Genomic DNA, 23465 nt, shown 5'->3' on the forward strand with positions numbered 1-23465 from the left:
ATGCAAAATTTGAGACTTGAATATAGCACAAGTAGCACTTCAACATTTCAGACTCCTTCAGAGCCAAAATCCCTGGAGAGTTGAGTTTAAATCACTAAACTTATTTCAGGAAAGGGGAGAACACTCTGGAGAAAAGTCTGTCGACTCCAGCAAAATTAATAAACTGGTTGCTCCTGATGTGAACTACATTTCTTGACAGGAGTTTGACAAATTTCTAATTCCCTCATAGCTACTTGTGAATGCTGCACTTGTTGCTCCTTTTTAACAGTTATTTAATACTATGGCACAATAGAAGTGATAAGAATTGCTAAGTTTCACTCACCTTGCACTTTCAGTGCCAGTTATAAAAAGGAAAACTATGACCTTCTTCAATTTCTGTCAAAAAGGGCAGCCTATTCTTTCCTGATTTTAAATGTTCCTGTACAGAAAAAGTATGTAATCCCCATTGGGTGACTCAGTTTAAAAAAATCAGAATTAATAAATAGAAACAAATCTCAAATGAAAAGTCCACAACATCATGCGTTTTTTCTAAAGATGGGGCCAGTTGCCTCATATTTCCTGCAAATCTAAATAGAATTAGTGGCATTTATTTGTCACCTAACTACATTTATTTAGCATAGCTACTCTGAGTTTGGATGGACACTCACTTTTCAAGAGTCCTCTTTTCTCATTCTTATTAAAGAGTATAGCTGGTTTTGCTTTCATGTATTTAGGGTGCTGACAGTTTTGTAGTGCTCACTGCACTGCTGTCATGGCTGGTGAGACACAGGAGAGTCAAAACCTGGCCCTGTACTCAGGGACTACTTGAAAACCTTAATTCCTTTAGAGAGATGATTATGCTCCAGAGTTCAAATGCAGCTCATAACATACGTAAATGTTTTAAAAACAGAATAAAGTGTTAATATGCCCTTGACCTAAAGCGTATTTTAGAATTCTTGTAATAAAAGTGCCTATGAGATACGTGAATTACACTGAATCAAGCCATAAAACAAGTTAGAATGGAGTGGATTTTCTTTTTACAACACATATGCAAAAGGGGTAATTATCATCTCAGGAAGATCCTAAGATAAGCCAAATCAGTGCCCCCAAAATGACAGTTACTTCACACCACAAAGGCCCTTTTAATTATTGTAAAGTTTTGTTTACCATAACTACTGGATTGGAGAGCACCAGTACCACCCTGATGTACTTGTCACTTACATTAGCGCTCTGGTACGTCTGTAACTGTATGGCAAGGTTAATGCTTACACTTCCCAGGATCCTGGACCTAGGAGCACCTTTCCATTAAGTAAGAAAGACCTTCCATGAGGAAATGAAGCTTTTCTATAAAGCTCTACTCAAAAGCAGGAAAATGCCTGCTGTGGATAAAGAAAGGAAGAAAAGGTCATGTTATGTTAAGAAGTGTCCTAGAAGACTGAGCAGAGACGTGCTGTACACAAACCCAGTGATCACACCACAGCTACCATCACCTGGAACTTGGGACTCTGCATTTGTTACTCCTGCATGCTAATAGGGAAATGTGTTCCTGTTGACTGTGTAGGAGAGCAAAACCGTGTGTTCCACCACTACAAAACTGCAATTTCTGACTGCAGTGCACCCAGGCTTCACCCACAGATCTGTGGGATGGGATTTGCAAGGCAGCTCCACTGCCTACCAACTTTCAGATTATCTGGCCAAGTTAGACTTGCCTGTTTGTTCTTTCAGATCTGAAAGGCTTCTTGTCTCTTATACATTACACTCAAAAAGACAGCAGAGTACCTCAAATAAGTATTTACCACTTTCAATATGCACATCAACTTGGCACCAAAAAATAAAGCTCATTTTAGATAAAAGCCCCAAGAAAAAATTCTGCTTCCAGCACACGTTTCAGACTGACTTTAGCCTTTTTCTCCCTCTGTGCAGTGAACTCAGGGAAGCCGTCGGTGTCCTGTACCTCTCTCCTTACACACAAGCCTGTGGGAAGGAAGCCGCTGGTGCGACTGCAGCGATTGACAGAGCAGGGCTGGACCTGCCAGGCTGCGCCTCCGTGGGTAAGGCTGCAGCAGGATGCACTGAGGCTTGAGGGACTGCACTCACACTCCAGCCTTGCCATCAATTGACTGTGCAACCACTGCACAAATTTGCATTATTCCTACATATTTCAATCTCCTACCAACAAATAGGTTAATTGAGCCTCTTTCTACCTCTCTTTGCCTTGTAAGTCCTTATGGTAATGCTTTTAACATGGATCCTGATTCTTGGTATGTTTGGATCAATTTTATTTGTTCATGCTTCTTAACACCTTCAAGATATTCTGTAGAGCTCAAAATCACTGGAGAAAGTCACAATGAAAAGATTTTATTTTGAGAAAACAGAGAAATTTTGTTAAAATAGATTATTTTTCAGTCTATTCTGTACTTCATATCACCATTCACAACACCTACCAGAAACTGTAACTATCTCTAACCACATTTAGCCAGCAAATTCTCTCCTTAAACCTTCGGTTCCCTGAAGACAAGGATTCCCTCAGGAATACAGCAAGAGCTTTTACAAATGTTTGGAAGCAATATGAAGCTGTGTACCAGGAAAAAAAAAAGCATGAAAATATCCAAATAATCCCACATTATTTATTCTCAGGGCTCCAGGGAAATTAAACAAGGGTGGGAAAAAGGCATAACCTGACTCCTTTACATACACAGCTCAAATTTACAGCATTAGCAACTGAAGCTCAAGACAAGAAAATTGAGCACTGGTCTGTAAATTCGTTCTAATGACATCACTGCCAGGATTATCCTTTTGGGGATGGCTTGTGTAGGGGGTTGGGAGGAGAAGGCAAAGGATTGAGCAAGGGAGATTTGATTATGTTTGAGCTATTTCGATTTGAAGATGCTCTTAACTGACAAAATAGAAAGCGTCTTATCTGAGAAGGGATTTTGCTCAGCTGCTTTAAAAATCCTCCATACATACTGAAAGTCAGCACATTCCCTGGAGGATCAATTGGCTTGACAAACTCTAGACATCCTCTATACCATCTTAAAAAAAAAAAAAAAAGTGTATTTCCATGCAAAAACTTTCTCCAGGCAAAAGCACGACATGCAAGGGGTTGTCCTGGGGCAATTAAAAAAGAACTTCTCATAAGTAAATTTAGTGCTTGCAAAAGTTGCTGCACTGACAACATTTGCTACCAAAGGGTTCTCTTTAATCCAACAAGCTGCAGCAGCACAAATGTCTCCCCTGCCACTGCTCTCACAGCAGCATAAATGAGATCAAAAGGCGGGGCAAGAGCTCTTCAGGCTCATTCATCAAGAAAACTGACTTCTAACTCACAAGCTGTCTCACTGATTTAAAGAAAACTCTCATCCAAACATTTCAAGTGCTTAAATGACTTCCTACATTTTAAGCAGTGACGTGCTGGTCTCTCTCAAAGGGCCAAGGTGACTGCCAGCTGTAGTCAACAAAAGCCCTACATGCGGCTGGTACACGGTCAGTAAGAAAATGATACCTGCTTCAGATTTCTTGCATTTCCTGCACTAAAACAGAGTTTATCTAAGATATTACCAAACAGTAGGCAACAAAGCTGTTCCTCTTATTCTTAAAAAGACAAAATATAGGAAGAATGTAATTTAATAAAAAAAGCCTTCAGTTTTAAAAATCTGAAATTACAGATGATTATTCTTACAGGTGGGTTTATGATTGTTTGGTGAATACTGAAAATTGCACAGCTAACTATTTCAGAACACTAGAATTTAGCAACACAAGAGTCGTACTGGCTGAAATGTGATCCCTAGCTGGAGAACAAGGCAAGGACTGCCAATTCACAGCCAGGAGGATCCCCTGGCAGCTCTCATGGCCCAATTGGGCCATCAGCTGGGTAGCTGAGCACTGGCAATTCCCAGACTGGATCTGAACATCACAGCATGGAAATCAGTCATGCTCATGTGCCTCAACTAACCCAGAGCTGCTGCAGCTGGGTCTTGGCACATAAAGAAAGGAAGAGCAACTTAGTTTAAGGTTAGGTACTTATTTAAGTACCTAATAAGTACCTAATATTTAAGTGCCTGGAGTTCCAATAACCTGCAGATAGGAAGTCTGAATGCTTCCTCTGTACGTCAACTACTTGATAATAGTTGAAGATTCACTTTCCATTATCTATCTGTTCCTGAGAAAACTGAAGTCACCACTACTGTGCATCCTTCCTGCAACAAATCCAGCATTCCCCCTTCTTTTACACCTGGCTGCTGTCAGATTTGGCACCGACTAATGAAACAGGTTTGGGGATTTTTAACTGTTTTCAAAGAGGACTTCACAGTTGAGGGATTCCAGGTTCTGTGAGGCCACCACACACTCCACATACTAAAACGCCACCCATTAACTTCAACACAGCCAGTATGGGATGAAGCACAGCACACCCTGGCCTGCTAGGTCAGAACTGTGTCATCTGGCATGTGCCTTAAGGCACACAGCATGGTTTATCATGCTCACTTTTGAGATAATACAGCCTGCCTACAACAAACATTTCTGGGTAAACATCTCTACTAGTTAATACATGAAATAAACTGATCAAGTAAAAAAAAGTAGGATGAGCTACACCAAAAAGAAATTACTCATGCTCACTATAGTTATATCAAGGTAAGCATTAAAAAGTGATGGGATGTTTCCAAGCGGCTCTTGTGTTCCACAGTCTTAAATACAAGGCCTTGCTACCTTAGAAATTACTTTTTAAGAAATATTACTATGGGTCTGCCTCACCACAGTGCAGTAAACTGGACAGAGTTAGTTTAGCATTCTCTTGTGTCCAAATATTTATGCTAACCCAAGTATCCCCAGGAAAATGTGCACTGAGTGTTCTATCAATCATTGAAGAGTTAAGGTATTTTTGTTTTCTTATATCTCCAAACTACATTAAAGAATGAGAAACTTAGAGAAACTCCTGCCTAAGACACTTCACATAAAAATAACACATTACCTGGTATCATCAGTAGCACTGCACAGATGCAACCAGGCATTGAAACACTTGAAACAAAAGGTAAGAAAAGGACACAGGAGAGACAACTGAAAAAAAAAACCCCAAAAAAGTAATTTGGGAGAATTTTGAAAGTACAAATCCACTATCAACTGATTAAGAACACTGGACCAATTCTCCAAGCAGCTCCAATGCTATCTCCAAAAAGGTATTTGATGTTTCAGTGCTCACTTTCATTTGTACATTTCCACATGCAGCTCGATCCATATGTGTGAATAGCTGGACAGGTATTTTCCCACACAATTTGGTCAGTGCATCCAAGGCAAGGATTCAGACATTTCCATGATTCAGGCATGCAATTTCTGTTCTCCAGCTGTGTTACAGGGGTTACGTTGCCTCACAGGGACTCTATCAGTGAGGACAAACACAATCAAGTGTGAAAGGTGCTAATACATCCCAGAAAGCTCATATAAACATATCCTGATAGGTTTCTAACTAGCAGCATCATGGCACAACATTCAGCTGACAGATACACAACAACAGTAGTGGCCAGTTGGTTTAAATTAGTAATTGCTATCCATTGTTGGTTTCTTTGTGGGGTTTTTTCCATTTTCCCCTTAAACTTCTGGCAAATGTAATGAAAGAGGATGACATGGCAAAGTGGAATTCAAAAAAAACCCTTCAAAACCAGACCAGATTTATATTTAACTTTTTGTAACCTGAATGGCCATGTTCAGCACAGGTCACATAAGGAATTTGTTAATATTTGGAAAGAGCCTCCTTTGGACGCACTGAAAATGAGCTGTATTCATTACTAAAAATCATACATGAGTTGTATAAATATTTACTGAGCTGAAAGAACATGTTGGCCAATGTTTTCCATAAATCAGTGGAAGGGAGTCTCTAATTAATGAAAGCAAAGCTGTAGGGTTTTACTAGGCACTTAGGGCCAGTTCTGGAAGCTGAACACAAATGCCATAGTTCAAACACTGCAGTCTATTAAGCCCTAGTGCTCTCTTGCTCTCGGCTGACTGCTCGCAAAGTGTGAAGAGGATTAAGGTGGATGGGATCACTGCCAGCTTGAAGTTGTTAAATGACTGCATTAGAAAAAAGCTCCATAACTCACTGGTGTTGAGTATTTTTCCTACAAAATTCTCAGCCTCTGGAAAGATAAACAGGGAGGAGGAAAGGGTTTGGGTAGGGGTTTTCCTGGGAAAGTTAAAGTGCATTTACTGCACTGACAACAGCAGGATCATATCCACCTGACCCACTGAATACAAATAATAACTGGGGGAAAAAAGCAATAATTAATGACCAAGTGTATGTACACTCCATCATGTACAACCAGCTGTCATAAACATCTTAATTTACAGAGCTGCTGGATAGGGAATTATAGCACTGTAAAAAGCTTCTTCCTTCTGCTGCTCCACAGAACCGGAACATATCAAGGCTTTAAATTTTTAAACACAACTTTCATGTTCTTTGGTCCACAGAAAAATCTCTTAAAAACCAGCTTGTTAAGAAGATTCATCCAGCACAGCCTCCTACCTTCCCTTCTGTCTGGAATGCTTCCATGCACTGAACAGACATCACTCTGCTTATGACACTTTTTAGTAATATGTTCTAATTGTTTAAACACTACATAACTTAACCTCATTCAAGGGGATACTATTTCTCATCATATCCAGAGCATAAGCAAATCTTCTTGCTAAATTGTCACATCTTCAGAAAAATTGGGCAGACCTCAAGGTTTGCCCATCTTTTTCTTATGGGTAAAAGAGTCGCCATAATAAAGGGCTGACATTTTTGAAAGTCACAAAGACAGATCATTTCTTATACCCAGAGTGTAGCCAGAGAAAATGTAGAGGAGACCAACTCTACAGTTATAGTAACAAGTTATTATCGAAGGAATAGGAGAATTCTGCGCATGCCAAAACCTTCTCAAAAGAGCAGTCCACTGGTGTCTGCTCATCACACACAACATTTTCGAGATGAACAGATCCTACCAGTGCTGCCTCCTCTGTTAAGAAAACTCACTTTATTTGCCACACCATATTAGAACATTTGGGGGTTTTTATTGCCTCCTCTTGCCAGTAAAGAATGACTAATAACTGTAATTTGTAATTTCCCAGCTTTTGTGGTTTCTGTGTCAAGCAGTGTTCCTTATCTTTTGTGAGTTTCAATTTGGGGAAAACTGTCTTGTATACCATTTTTCCCCCCATTTTATGTCAAATTAAAACCTTCTGAGTCCTGACTATAGCATAGGTGACCAACATACCAACACAGTGATTGAGCTTTTCTGTTTTGATAAGTCTGCAAATAGTGCAGGTATCAGAAGCATTATCTGCCTGTGTTGGTCAAGCAAAGCATGCTAGAATCAAACTGGCTTTCAAATTTGAGACTGAACCACAAGGACAGGGACCAAAACCAGGAAACACCACTTTCTCCCAACCCTGAGAAAGGCTTTTCTCTTCAAAAGCACACACTGCAGTGTCCCTGCCAAAAGGGACACTTGGCATTCATTTTCACTCTTGGCAGACATTAATTCCTTCCTTTAAACACACAACAAGCAGCTGACTCAGGCCTTTGAAGACCTTGGTCCTCACCTCCCTCCCAAGCTGTAACTCAGCTCCTCTGCTGCACAACCCCTGGAAAACAGGCAGGGACAGCACAGGTCATAAGGAAACTCTGGGCCTATCCTCTCCTCGCTTCATGTCTCCTTCACAAATTACTGAAGACAAGACAATCTGTTTTGTACAAAATAGTGATCATTCTTTTGATCTACATCTTAGAAGATGAACAATTATGCATGTGCTCCCTCACAACGCTCCTCAAGCCTTATGGAGCTCCACTACAAATTGCTTATTTAACAACAAACTAGAAAGCAAAAAAAACCATTTGAGTTATACCAGCTTATTAGGAAAGAAATTAAAAGCACAGATTTTAAGGACTATAGGCCAATCACCACTGCATTTTCACAACTCTTTCCTGTATAAAACGTGGGAGCTTAAATACTTCAACTGGAAAAAAATCACCAATGAACACAGAAAACGCCACAAACCAAATGAAAACCAAAATCACAGAACCAGAAGACTAAACCAAACCCCAAAACTCTAGGGGAAAAAAAAATTGTTTAATCAATTTTCTTCACAAGCAACTTTTCAGAGAACAGCAAAGGCCAATTTCTTACTGAACTGGAGGCTGGCAAGACATTGGCTGGCAGAGAGGATATCAGGCCTTGAACACAGTGCAGACAGGCAGGCCCAGGCTGCAGAAATGCCTTGGCAGACTCTTCGGTTGGGTTTCTTAAAGCTGTGCTTTCAAGTTAGCCCCTCAATCACCCACACCCCCAAACACTCCAGTTCAAGTTACCTCACTTGCCAAACCAAAAACTGAGCCACAAAAGGTGACTGGCTGGAATGTAGACTCCCACCCTCACGCCTTTTCTAGGCATTGTGGATGTAATGCACATGGCAAACTCAAACCCATGGTCAGCCTTGGCTGGCAGAGGCAGTGTATGCAGAGTCTAGACCTAGCCTTTAATGCTGGCAGATTTGCACAACCACCTGCAGTATCTGAGACCAAGAGAGCCTCTATAGTTTCACAACCTTGGGGGAAAGCAAAACGTTATTTATTCTGGTTAACACAGAATAATAAGAAGAAAGTCTTAAAATGATGGGAATATCTACCACTTCCCTAAAAAGGCAGAATTTAAGTAGTCTTTTGTTTCCTTACTTCCTTCTTCTTAATCTTTAGCTGAAGGTGTTTTTTATAAGCAGGAAAAATAGAAATGGCAATTACTCATTTTGGAATCAAGTAGAGAACCCAGTAAAGCAAGGCAAGGGCACTCTGGTCGCAAGAACCCAAGCTGTGAGCTCTGCACACACAGCTGTTTCATCTCGAGAGCACGCTGCCAGCGTATTCCAGGAACAACGCGCCGTCTGCTCCTTTTCCTTCTTTCGGTTTCACAAGCATAACACAAACCAACCAAAAGTACCACTCCATTCTGAGACAGAACCAGAGAGAGGAGAGGAGGAGTGATGAAACTAAAGTCAGGCTGTAAGAAAAGAGTGCTCCAGAACTTCCTAGCTCAGCTCTCTCTAACTGGGACGTGCCAATAGAAAGGTTTAGAGTCTACTGGTGCCATGGCCAAGCTACTCATTTTCAGCACTGCCCAGATCTCAGCAGAGACGGAGCACTGGAAAACTTCCCAGCAGCCTTCCTACCTAAGCTTCCAGGTTTGGCAGCCTGAAAAGCCAGTCTTTTCATTCTAAAATACTTCAAAGTGAGTACAGACACCCAAGAACGCTTTAAGCATGGCAGCCAACAACTTACAGCAAATGTTTATTGCCCATGGGACACAAATAGTCTATTGGCATGAAAGGTCTACACTAAAAAAAAGGAAGAAATTTCTTCCTCAAAAGAAGAAGTCTCAAATATCACAAAGCACAGTAAGGTGCACTTAATCTCGTTCAAAAACATTAATTTTACCTTGTAACATTTTTTAAAAAATACCATCAGTATCTTTCTCCACATGAAAGAGTGACTATGCAGCTGCTTCCACCTTTGGCTAGGATTGCTTTCTTTAATACTATTCAACACCAACACCTCAACTAACGCTACTTTTGTACAGAAATTTTTTTAGGAGTTTGTTGCTGGCTTTCCTTCTTCAGATGACCTAATATGAACTCCTTCACACTAGCATTAAATAGGCAATGATGACATTCTTGCATCCAGCTCTCTGAACAAACAAAATAACTGGTGCTGCCTAACTGGATTGTCATTTCTCCTCTCCAGGCCCCACCTTTATGTCTCATAACATATGGCTTTCCTAGTATCTGCTTGATAATTACCTTCAATGAAAAGCAGACCACAGACACCGAAAAACATGAAACATAACAGTAATCCTACCTCAGAAAACAAAAACATCACTTCTCCCATTCATCATAAAGCTCATCTCCAGGTGTCCATGAGGTACTGCAGACTCAATTCCCTACTAACATTCACACCTGCTTATTCAAAGCCAGCACTGCAGAAGGTGATGAAGCAATCAGACTTTATTTACTGCTACTCGACTGTGTTTTCACATGTAAAGCTGTTTGAGTCTCACTTTTTAAAATTAAAGTGGTTAAGGAAATTTCACACCAATATTTGTACACGCTAACACAGAAGACTTTCTCTTCTTGAAAGTTTTCTGATTCCCTTCATCCTCTACCAGCATTAATGAATCTGGTTTAATGCCACCAGATTAGCATCACTGTGCTGAAATGCCAGCTGTGTGACCCTTAAACGAATCTGTCTGGCAAAACACCTGCACAGAAACACCAACAGAGAAACTGCCTTTATATAAAGAGCTTATTAAAATGTTTCTGCGAAAGTCTTAATAGAGTCTTTGCTATAAAGAGTCTAAATATTTCATCTGTTTACAAATCTGCCATCAGCTGTAACATCCCATTTGGGATACACTGAGAACTGGTGTACTTCAGTTGACTTGCATTACTGGCAGAGTAAAAAACAATGACCTTTCTATTTAAGTATGAAAATGCTGAGCATCCTAAAGAGAAAACTTAATGATCTCTTAAGTTCTATCTTTTTAGCCATGCAAAGAGACTGAAGATATGCACATGATGCTTTTGTTCAAGAGACTGCCTAGAGGAAGGGATGTAGTCTGAGAAGGTAGGAACCTGTATTTCCCCATTTCAACAAGTCTCATGCAAACCCCAAATACAGACAAGAAATCATCAATATTGGTTCTAAACGGGATAAATTTAAAGAGATCTCATTGTGCTTTCCTTGTTTATGAAATCAGATTTGCACAGAAAAGTTATGACCAGTTGTTGGCCACGTGAAATCAAGACCTCACTCACACATCTGAAGTACAAGCTTATTCAAGCTTGGAAAAACAGCAATGAGTAGAGGATAACAATATCTGAAACTACCAGAGCTCTAGCCCTTGCCTGAAATAGGCAAGAATTTATAAACAGAGATGGATGTCTCTTTGCAAAACTTAAGTAAAGGATATTAAATGAAAACAAGCACAAATATGTCCTTAGTTTCATCAGTAACCAGCACTCTGTATTTTGAGTTGCCCCTCCCATCGGCTTTATAGTATACACTGAACAACATTAACTGAGAGGCACCTCAGAAAAATAACAACATCTGATCATCCAGGTACAATGTTCCTTCCCAACAGAGTGAACCCCCACAAAAAATTTAGCCCCAAGAGAAACATACAAAATAGGAACGTTTATTGAGCAGCAAAATATTAAGTATTAGTCCACCTGCAGGAAACATAAAAAGGAAATAACTCTTGTTTTACATGGGATCCAAAATGGACTGAAGTGTTAAGTCCTGCTGTCCTTTTAAGGATACCAAAGAAGGGAGAAACATACACTCTGGAAAAAAACCTCAGCCTACTGCTCTTAAAGGTAATAATAATAAGAAAAAATATTCCAAAATTCATATTAAAGGGTAATTGACAATAGTCTTTTATATTAAGCCCTAATGCTCACAGCCAGACCACTGAAGCAGCCTTGGAAATATTAAAGATCCACTAGATCTTATCTTGCCAAGATATAAAATACACCCCAAGGAAGTTCTCCTCTCTCTCTGCTCATTCTCATGCAGATCAGTTCCTGACATATCCTTGGAGACTGCTTTGGGACAGGCAAGAAGCTGCACTACATAAAAACTCCAGGGATTCCAGTGAGTCCCTCTGTGGTTCCTGGAGCTCTCACAGAAAAGAATTTCTCAGTGCTTGGTAAGCAAGAGGTTAATAGCCTATATAAAAAAACACCTCTAACAAAAATGTTATTTCAATTGTATTACATTTAGGAGCCCTGAGGGTCATGGGGTAGATAATCAAAAAGGACAAGGAGGAAATTAAAAAAGGGAAGAAGGCAATCAAAAAGGGCATTTAGAAGGACCCATAATCCTCCATAGGAAGAATACTAATTATACTACTGCATCATCTTATAATTAACCCTGATCTAAATTTTTTTTTTATTTTAGCTGTAATAACTTTCACATGTACAATGATTTGATTGCTAATTCTTGCCAGTTGTTCTTGAACAGCTATTTTAGGGTTTGTAGCTACTTTTTACATAGCAGTTTAACTCTCGTTTATAAAGAAATAAGACAAAATATTTAGATAGTTGAATTTTTTGTCATCAGTCATTCCAATTAGCACATTGATTTCCTTTTATTCTGACAGTGCTGAGTGGTACACTCCTTTTCTTTCCCCAAAAGTCTCTTCTATTTAGAAGTGAAATTAATCTCCAATATAAATCAGTGTGTTGTACCCACTTCAGCAGTCAAACTTGGCCGTACATCTTTGTGATTACTTCCATCTGTATCTCATATTTCATTTAATAAACATGGGATATTACTGAAGCCAGCAAACTAAATTCTCAGCATACCTTCATTCCATAGCAGACCCCTGCTTGGGCTCACCTACATTCTTGGGCAACTGGGCACACATTGCAACGATATTTCCAATGACTTAGAAACAAGTCTGAGTTCTTGCCAAGCTGCGGAAAAGAAGCAAGGCCTAGGAGAAGGTGCTCCCCCCCGGATGAAGGCTTCTTGTTTATGTATGAAGCCAACATTAAATCCCAAACTAACCTGAGATGTTGACACATGAAGTGATTTCACATGAAAATCTGGCAGCAAAAATGTTTAAAAAGTGGACGCTACAACCAATCTCCAGGACTGAAAAGATCCAGAAAACAGCCTGTCTAAAGTCTGCCCTCAAAGGAAGGACTCTACAGACATCACTTATTTTTTTCCTTGATCCTTTGGATTCACTCTAGCCATACATCCTCTCTGCAGATAAAAAAGCAGATGTGCTCCCCTTTAAATTCAGATGTATGAACAAGGATACGTAACAGCAGAAACTACTTCTAACTGAATTTTTGTAGCATGATATGAAGTTACCCTCTAATGTTTCATATGTTCTTCATGTATCTGTAAGGCACCTTGGTAATTAGTTCTCAATGGTCACCAGATACTCAGATAATTAACATTTGGAGGGCATTATTCCCAAGCCAGGGCCAATCTAAGGATGGCAGTCTCTAAGGCTTCCTCCACAGGCTGCATCATGGGAGCAGGCATGTTTTCTTATCAAATTTTAACAACCACCTTCCTACAGAAAGACAGGGCCTGAGGGTTTTTTGCTTACACGGTTTATGAAACATCAGCTTCACAGAAATCAGCTTCTGGAGACTGTACTATGTGGTCAGCAGAATGTACTCTCTGGAAAAATATATTACTCCTCTGGAGGAAACAGAACAACAGTAAAAACCAAAAGGCATTCCCTGTGATTAACACTGATTTCCTGCTGGTGAACCAAAGAAGGTATTATTTTCAAAGCAAGAATTAAACCCCAATTAAACTTTAGTTCTGCATCAAAAAACGTTGTCTAGGCACGGTAATAGTTTGCAGAGAGCAAATAATGCCAGAATTTCTTCCCATATCAGTTAAAACTTCTGCATAAGAATTCAGGAAAAAGGAATGCTACCTCCCCAGAAAATGAATTAGAACATCCTAAAATATGAGTAGGCCTGTCTGAAAATCTCAAGCCTTTTTTGTTCCTTTGAAACCCTTCTTCACCTAAAAGCACGTTCTCAATCAATATTTAATAGTACCAAAGTCACATCACCCTGAGGCATTCAATATTCTCCTATTCCTATTATTTTCCATGTGATAATATTTAATATAGTCACTGAATAATTTGAATTGATGGTTGCACTCCTCAGATAATCCTAAAAACTGAATTTGAAGGAGAATGTAAGCTTCTATTGCAGCCTGCACCACCAGGCAGCTGAAACTGAAGTTATGGAATTAGGAAGCAATTATTATTTAATGTACCATCTCCTCTGGTTCAGAAATACTGGCTGCAGCTGTAGTGATTTTGTCACAGGAAATTGTCACGCTAGTCAGTGTGTTTTCTTTTTGCTGGCTTATCTCACAAGGTAGTAACACAGCCAGCAGTGAAATGAAGCACAGAATTACCTCATTAATGACCTATCATTCCTAATGCCTTCCTTTCATATCCAAACAAATAACTGAGAACAAACACAGTAAACAGGTAACACTTGGAAACATCAGGAAATGGCCATGTTATGAATGAAGTGTAGGTCAGCTCTGAATGTTGAACAAGCACACCCTGTTATGCCCACTCGGGCTGTGCATTCACAGCCTGCAACTAATGATATTCAAAGTTTTCTTTGTTAAAAGTTGTGCAGTTATTACCACTTTTGCCCTGGGCACCTGAAGGTGGTGCCTGCTTAAGCACCTGCATACTCAGCAGTCATAGTAAGTAGCAAGGAATTTTCTGCCTCTATGGTTAAATAGAGCCCTCTTGTCTTGCCAGAAGCCTGACATGGAAACATTTTTCTGTGACTGACAGAAGCAAATAAAGGATTAATTCACCTGCTTTCAATTATTGCTTTTATGAATATAACAAGAATACCAAGAAAGGGTAATTGCCACTGAGAGAGACTACCTGCTACTGATTTTTTTAACTGCAAGCAAAAAGTATCTCCATTATAAAGAACAGGTATTGATTGCAGTTAGAGAATCAAAAAAATATAAATACATTTGGCAATAACTAGAAAATAACAATGTCAGAAGACCAATTTGCATAAGAAACAAAACTTAAAGGGATTATCAGACTTTTTTTGGTGTGTAAGTAAAATAATTGCTGGCTCAATTAAATGGCTCCCCTTTAAGAAAAGAATCATGTTGAATCCACTGTGCAAGTAAGTTCCACCATATGGACTGGGGCTGACTGATATGGAAAAAAGTAATCCTTGTTGGAAATGTTCTTAAACATTAAAGAGGTTTTTGGTGTGTGGGGACCTTCTTGAAACTACTGGCTGCTGGGCTGCCCTGTGGTGCTACAAAAACCCAGCAACAGGGCTGTCTGCTGCCCAGGATACATTTGTTTTCAAAGGTGTTCAAGATGTATTTTCTGGTTTGAGGCAAAAGGGTTTCATGATGTGGCTCAGAGAGCCAGGAACCATCTCAGAAATAAGCTTAAAATACCAGTCAGCTAAATATAGGCTAAATTTATGTGAAGGAATAAAATATGAAGGAAACTCTACAGCGACAAATGTTAGCCTAGAAATCAGGGGTGGGAGATTTGTATGTCAAATTTTTTTTTCCTCTGCCAGAGAACACATGGAACCCTATTTTGCTTCTTCCCCAAGAACCAGGCATGGTGGGAGCCCCACCTCCAGGAACTATTGAGATAGGACACTGATCTTTGCAGACACTACAGCATCTCCCTGCTGGGTTTTCTGCAGCTTTCAGCATGTATTGAATGCTGATGGCAGCTAGAACCCAATTCTTCTCTCACTCACTTGTTAAATGAGCAGGCTCCCAACTCCCTCCTGTACAGCATAAAAAAAAAAAAAAGGAGGCAATAATTTTAACACTAACTCAAATAAAACTGAACAGAATACAGATGAAACATTTCTTTACATAAATTTCTCCTTGCTGAATTGCAAAAGCATTCTGCAAACAATAGATGTGTTATTCTAAGGGGGAAAAAAAAAGAAATCTCATTTAAAATGTTAGGCAACCTAAGTATAGGCCCGCTGCTTCTCCCCTAGCTCTGTTATTGGTTATCCAAAGCCAAGCAAGCCTGTTACCCAGATTACTGACAATGAAATTACTCCTGGTATAAAGCTGCTTTGCAATCAAATTTAACTTCTGAGGTTTGTGGGGATTTTTAACCACTGAACTACAGTTCACCTACCTTTTGCACAGCAAACAAACCTACTGTTCTCAGAATTTCAGTTTATCAAAGTTGTCCTGCAGTTGTCAAAGGGACAAAAAAACCAAAGAAACCACATAAGATATTCCCCCCAGCTCAGTGCAAGAGTATCAAAGCTCAGAGGATTTGTGTATTTTCCTGAGACTGCTCTGTTCCTCCCTTCTCTGAGCACACTCACACCAAGAGAGATAAGAGCCCAGAAAAGACTCTCCTTTGCTCTGAAGACCCTCATCCTGCGTATGAACTGAGAAGTGCCATCTTGGGTAGTGTGCACTCAAAATATGGGCCTGGGAAAATGCAGGCTTGGTTACTAGAGCTGAAACATTTTCCCTGTTTAGAAAAAGCTCTGAGCTCACACAAATGACACTGAAAGGCAGAGCAGGCTATGCAGATTTACATTTCATTGGCAATCCTGTGACATAACTTGAAAATTAGCAAGGGAGAAAGGCAGGCAGGAAGAGAGACAGATACTAATTGGTGAATATTCCAAAGAAAGTTAAGTGAGATTAGCAGTAATTGACACCATGCTCTCTAACTAGGTTGCTCTGTCTAAAAGACACTCAAGGCAGATAAGGACATTTGGATAACTAGTGAAATACTCACACATGACGGATCTGCAGAGCCTATAAACAGGCAAGTTACAGGCACTCCAAGCCTTTGATGCAGTTGCCTTGAGAGCAACTGCTCTCCCATAAACATCCTTTTTTCCTAGCATGCTACCTGCAGGTGACTAAACTGTTTTCATGCATTTCCAATTGCAGCTGATTTTCTTCTGATTCTGCTGTAATTGGCTCGTTTGGTTTCAGAAATGCTTTTAGACCTGACTTCAGCTTCAGTGACTTTTAAATAGCATTGCCAGACTGGAGGAAGACAGCCATTAATGTCACCAGGTATGCTCTGCAACTACTCCATTTACAAAAGTGAATCACTGTGACCTATAAACAACTGACACTCATTGAAATCTCTCTGGATAGGAGAAACAGAATTTTAGTTACAGACTCCATAATATGCAAAGTAGACCTGAGTGAACTGTTCATAGAGAATAATCTTTGTGGCAAATTCTCCCTTTTTCCTAGTTATGAATAGGCTTTGGCTTTCATGAATTCACTTGTGATTTAAAGGAGTTTGACCTTTTGAGATGAAAAGGTAAATCAGCAAACCACTGCCATTCCAGTCAGGATCCAGTCTCACAAATCACAGCCATGTACTTGGTTATTTAACCAAGGGGGATGGTCCTGCTCCTTGACTGGTTACATGTATGTTTGTAATTAAAAAAGAACACTGAACTAATGAAATTCAACTACTGGAAAAGACTGAGCTCATTCTAATACACACCAGAGCCAGTTTCTAAGTGAATGTAGAGAGTGCACGATCTCCTGTACTTAGGGGACTGCCAATCTCCTCAGGTGTGAGCACTTGCCTTACCAAATTCTGGCTTTGGGTGGTGTGCTACTTGTCTCACCTGGAGGATATTTAGCAACTTGGGAGTGAGGCTCAAGCCTGCTTGGGCTGCTTGTAAAACACGCTTCATATCCTCTTACCCTTCATTTCAGTGCAAACAGGAAACCCACTAGAGCTAAGTTTGGGACCAAGTCTTCTTAATTGTGTCTTGTATGTCCTTTTCACCAACTTCTCAATCTCTTATCAAATATGGATGAGAATATTAAAAAGTAAACATGTTTCAGGGATTTGTTGGAAAAAGAATTGAAAAAAAAAAGACTTCCTGACAAAAATAATTGTAAAAGCCTTGTGCTTTTCAAAATAATATAAGAAGTCATTTCATTTGAACAGTATGTTTCAGTGTTCCTCACTTGCACTACCTTTGGTTCTCAGACAAGGCCAGTGATTCCTGTTTCTCAAAGCTTTTACTGTGAGTGAAAAATGAAAACAAGCTACCAGGAGAAGAGCCCCCTCCAAGAGGCAGAGTGACAGCAGCTGAACCTCTGTCCCTTGAGCTTCAACACATACACAGGAAGTCAAGGTTTGGCCCTTCTCTCCCACACAGCCTCATGTGACAGAGACTGCACATGAAATCATCCTGCAGGACTTGTGCTGATCTACCTGGCACTGCAGGTGCTCAGCTATTCAAGAGAAATCCCACTGTGATGTAATTCTTCACTTGCACAGTCTGTGCTCTCTTTGGTTGCCTAATCTCGTCATCCTCTGCTCACCATTGTTTTGTTAAAAATTAGCCATGAGAACGTATCTGCAACAGCTGTAATGGGCAAGATTATTTCCCCATGCCCTTTGTTGCTTTAGAGCACTCATTTCATAATGATTTCCACAAATGGGTATACATGAAAGATCAATAGCATTTTCTATTGATTGGTTTATGAGATTTTGACATATTTGGGTACAGAGAAATTAGTTGTCATATATTCAAGCTCATGATCTCTAAATGACTGTCTTTTAGAGTTTTTGCCTCCAGTTACACTGCATTGACAGTAGGTATATTTTCCACAGGTAGGTGTAATTTATTCCTGAGTATTCACTGATCGTCAGTCAAAACATAGATCTGAAAGTGAAACTTTGTCTGAGAAGAAAGGTTAAGATGGAAAAAGAAAAAGAGAATCAATTACTGTCCCCACAGACCCTCTTAGCTAGGGGAACACTTGAGGTTGTACACTCCATTCTGTAGGGTAATTTTATAAATTACCATCAAATTTAAAGTTAAGGGTCATCAAACCCTCTGAACAGTGCTAAACACTTAACCGCCCAGCGGAGGTGGAAACCAACAACACACAAGCTATACATTCAAAAGCAAAATAATCCTACACAAAAAGTAGACTAATAAAATAAAATAGCTTCAGGGGCATGTAAAGTAAAAACTGATCTTGTGCAAGAACTTTGACTGTCCATTTAGAATACAAAGCTCTCACCCTGTCAAAGGCTTACGGTTTTGTTTGGAAAGGCCATTCCTATTCCTTGATGTGAACCAGAGCCTGGGAAATCATAAAAGGCAGGAGTAACAATACTGTTAGGTTTTGTCAAATGCAGCACAGCCTCTATGAAATGGTTTTCTCTGAGTGAACAGAGGTAAATAACAGTAATTGCTTTGTTAGACTGCATGCCAGAAATAAAGCCTTTTATACTTATGCAGAGTAAAAGTCCAAACTATGGCAGGAAGACTTAATTTCAGCAAAGAGCCTGTAATGAAATAATGCTGCTGGTTCTGCTAGCCAGAAGCTTATTGGGGCCTTTGAAATGGTAATGTCCTTTACTGTATAGCGGAAACCTGCTAAATGAAGAATCTTGTTGCAGAGAAATTGATATTCTTTGAACAGATCTGTCTATTTTCCATAACAACTCTATTTTTAAGTTAGTTCCACTGCGCCCCTTCAGCCTCCCCGGCTCCTGTTCTGAAGTCTTCCCACAAGGTAACCAATGTTTGCTAATCCTATTTGGGCTTGACAAGACACTGAGTCACAAGGAAACTCTTCCTTTGCCCGTCAAGCACGTGTTTTCAACATCTCACTCAAACATCAGGTTCTTGCACATGCAAAGAAAGTCTGAGTCATTTGTGTACTGACAGCAATACCTGTCGTCATGTTCTCCTTGCCACGCTCTCCCTCTCCAAGAAGCTCTTTTCTTCCAAATTTAATAGCAGGTGTTTGCAAGGTCAGTTCACAGTTAAATCTTCTAACAGATACTGGTTTTCCATCACCAATTAATTTCTGAAAAAAACTAGGCCACCATTAGGCAGTAACGATTTTTTGGGCATTAAATTGGGCAGCATCCTAGACAATAAAATTTATAACTCCTTACCTATGCAGCCTATGACACATTACACTGCTTAATGTAACAGACAATCTTTCTACTCTAATAAACAGCTTGGCTCTTAAAATACCAATAAAATCTCATGTAATTTTAAGCACCTGTGCTTTCTATTTTTCTGTGCATTCTGCCACATTCACACTCCTAATTAAAATAAATAAAAATTAAAATATCACATGAAGCAAAAAGTGGTATATAAGGTTAAGTGACTCCAAAGCATTGTTTAGGTTCTGCCACAATGACCTGGCAGGGTAAATGGTGTTCAGTTGGCTTTAGAAAAGGGGCCAGAAGTAGAAAGCTTTGGAATACAGTCCCAGAGTCAGATTGCGCTTTTCAACATCTGAAAAACTCCGTGAGTTTCCAGGGTCTTTATTTTAAATGGGCTAAGGGTGATGGGGATGTTTGCATGTGAGGATCTAAAAACCAAATAAGTCAGCGGGGTTGTTTATGTGGTGCTACAGTACTAACCAGTATCAGGAATAAAAGCAAAGGCCTCACAGCTCAGGCTTGGTTCCATCAGGCCTTCAAACATATTGTTCTGTTTCATAATCCCCTCTCTTCCATTTACTTTTCCAGAGGAAATTATGCTAAGGAGGTCAAAGCATGCTGCAGAGAACATCTGCGTTCACTCATTCTGAGGCCAAGCTGGAATGCAGATTGCATTGCATTTACACAACATGAACTTTTGTTACATCTAAACCAAAAAGAGACAACAACCAATGTGGGGTCCCAAGTCTGCACACTTTGTACACACAGAGCTCCTTGTACAATTTGCCCAAATGCTGCCTGAAGTTCAGCACTGCTGGGTTCTGCCATAGGCTGCAAGAGGAAAACTTTGTACCCAGAGTGTTATTGGCAGAAGAAAAACCTATAAATACCAAACTCTTCTGCAAGAAAAAACACTGTCTCTTCTCTGACCTCTGCTTGAATGAAAGATGCAGAGGTTTCATTTCAAGAAGCTAACTGCACTCAGAAAAGATTTAATGAAACATCTGCCAGTAAGCTCCTGATAGTGACATTAATCAAAGAGACATTTTAGAGAGAGGACTATAGGCCCATATGCCTATTTGCTCTCAGTTATGAATCTGTTTACTCTGAGAAGGACAACCAGTGGGTATACAGAGTGGTAGCACAAGATCTCACATTCAACGCAAAAAATGCAGATAAACATATGAAGAACAAGATCAAAGAATGTTGGCACTTTTTTCTACCATCTTCCATTAGAAAATCAAGCACTTTGCAGCTCTCTGCCTGAGACAAAAACAAAAATCTCATTAATACTATTAGTAGGCTGTAGTGAGCAAAAGGCTCTAACTCTCAGACAGCTACAATGCCTTCATCAGTGAGAGAGACAACTGCTACAAGTGAGTACTGGTAACACTGAATCTCAGAAGTGTTCCAGCTCAAGCCCTGACCAACAGCCTATTCCACTGACTCCCTTTCACTATCCAGAATGTTCCCTTCTGTTATTTCTGTCTGTTCTCAATCTTGTGATGTGATTAGAGTAGATGATTACACTTACATAATAGTATCAAATTAATTTGCAGCTGAGCACAACAGCAGAGGAAATTGTTTCGAGTTCTGAAATCTCCCCCTCCTCAGTTTATTTCAGTGACATCAGGGGATTAAAGCAAAATGGGTCAGTAGAACACTGCTGGAAAACAACCAAAACATCAGTCCTGACCTTGTAAACGAGAGTGAGAAGGATAGCAAGCAAAGCAAGAGGCTTATAGCATGTGCTGTAGAAAGAGTCATCAAGGTGAATCAGCTTCCTAATCACCTATCGCCATCTGAAAGCTGACAGAGGATGGCAGGTAAAACCACACTGCATACAGTCTTTTAGAAGAAACAGGCATTTTGGGAATACTTACCCAAAATTCTGCAACACAGACTCAACTGGAGTTTAACTTTATGTTAGAAGATAGCTTAACAAGGACAGTAACAAAATTGTATTTTATTATGTTCCTGCTGCTTTAAACCGAGGTGGGGGCATTCAGTAGCCCCAGCTCTGTGCAGTCCAAGAGGCCTGACGCGACACATCTCAGTTCTCAGGATCCACTAACTCTGCATAGCTCCTCTCTCACTTTCTGTACAAACAATTTACTGCTGCTGGGATGCTGAGATGGGAATTATCTTAGAGGGCTATATCCTCGTAATTTTTTAGCACTCCAGAAAGTCTTCTGAGAGTGTACAAAGACGGCGTCTAACCAGCAGATTTATACTGACTGTTAACAGTTGACTTGGTGCAGGAAAACAACCATTAACCAGGTTCACCAACCCACGCAGCTGGAACAGCTGGTTTGTGATCACTGCTAACGCTTTATGTACAAGGCGCCCACAAATTATTTACCTTTCCTTCGGAAGATGTTCCTTCAGCAGCTACTCCTTAAAGCTGGCTGGATAAATAAAATTTGGACCTGGGTCCAACTTCTCAGAAATAGCCAAATTACTTCTTTTGCTAGCTGTTTGTCTTTTCATCCTTCCAATGCAGACACCTACTTTCCATCCTAAATCTTTTAATGGGGTTAAATTACCATAACTTCTGGTTTAACAACAGCTTCACTTTTTACACTCGACATGCCATAGCAGCATATTTTGTGTTTTGCCATCTCCACAAGCTGAGCTAAGCACAATAACTGGGAGTGGTGTGCATTTGCATGCCACTGTTGCAGGCTGTACCAAAACAATGGCACTCCTGCACCTGGAGAAAAGCAGCATTTTAAAAAGATATCTAGGCTCTCAAACATTCAAATTTTATCATGACACCATTAGTTAAATATTTAATTTCTTTCTTGTATTCTATTAACAACTCAGTTGCACATTTACACTTCATATTAAATTTACAATGTTAGAATTGTAGATTTCCATTGTTCCTGAACTCAGCATCCTCCAATAAGGGCACTGTCACACATCCATTCAGCTCTCAAAATAATTCTGCATGACTGGAAGTTTTCTGCTATGGCACCTACTTACTATATTTGATCAAGTGTTCAGTGTCACAATATGTTGATGCATTTAATGTCTTTCTTCACCAAGGTAAAAAGATTGGCTTTTTCTTGTTTCTAGAGCATATGAAATGACAGCAACTCTCCATATAAAAATTTCATCAGTGATCGTGGTGAAAAATGATGAAGATCACACAAAGGCAAGTACTCTGCAGTTCTTTCCTGAAGTGTCACAAACATAGCATAAGGTAGTCATGCTGGAAGCATAACCTAAACCCACTTTTCCTGTTCCTTCCTGTTTGTTGTTCTCTATCAACATTATAATGCTTTGATGAAATGCAAGTATGAATACACAGACATACTGTAATTTGTTGTGCTTTTCCTTTCCCCATGTCTGTAATTTCTACATAACCAAGAAAACTTAAATTAATCTAATTTACACATAATAAGAAACACATAACTTTGTTCCTTTGACCATATAATCACGAAACTTGCTCATCATGTTACTGGATTACAGCAGTATAACCTGTGGTCACCTTTATTAGATGTTCAGTCTGCTCATGGATATTTATATTGTACATGTTAAGAAGAAAGCATTAAGTATTGAAAACTTTACATATCCTCTCGACACCACACATACTATTCTATACTGCTCGCTCTATGTAAGATACAACAGCACAAAGCATAACATGGAAAAGAAAAAAAAAAAAACAAAACAGGAACCATACTTCATGTTTCCTCCATTCTGGCTTTGTGGTATTTTTCTGTCTTTAACATTGCCCTAAGGACATTTGTCCATATAAAATGAAATGGACTTTAATGGAGGCAGAGTAAAGAAAGAATTGTAGTGTTTGCAAATTGTCTAAATCAATGAAGCATCCAATGTTGTTAATGAAGGATTTACATTGGAAACACAGCCAAGACGCTTCCTAGACTGACCTGTCACCAAGGTTTTCTTAACAGAATGTGTTATTTCTTTCATGCTTGTACTGTTGGATAGTGCCAAATGATTAATAATTCAGAA

At 39.6% G+C, this 23465-nt stretch overlaps 1 protein-coding gene across 39 annotated transcripts in view; it reads right to left on the reverse strand.

Annotated features, from left to right (window-relative positions):
• The window catches only part of RORA (RAR related orphan receptor A), a 480592-nt gene that overhangs the window by 119055 nt on the left and 338072 nt on the right, over window positions 1-23465 (reverse strand). The window contains exon 1 of one of the 39 annotated variants that reach the window (XM_069026308.1): window positions 16326-16387. The exons of the other annotated variants lie outside the window; for them this stretch is intronic. Coding sequence (XP_068882409.1) covers window positions 16326-16329 — 4 coding nt within the window. The 5' untranslated portion in view covers window positions 16330-16387. Of the gene's footprint in view, window positions 1-16325; window positions 16388-23465 lie in introns of those variants that run through there. 39 annotated transcript variants of the gene reach the window in all.

The sequence above is a fragment of the Aphelocoma coerulescens genome, chromosome 10 (assembly GCF_041296385.1).
Source record: "Aphelocoma coerulescens isolate FSJ_1873_10779 chromosome 10, UR_Acoe_1.0, whole genome shotgun sequence".
In the NCBI taxonomy this organism is placed as follows: Eukaryota; Metazoa; Chordata; class Aves; order Passeriformes; family Corvidae; genus Aphelocoma; species Aphelocoma coerulescens.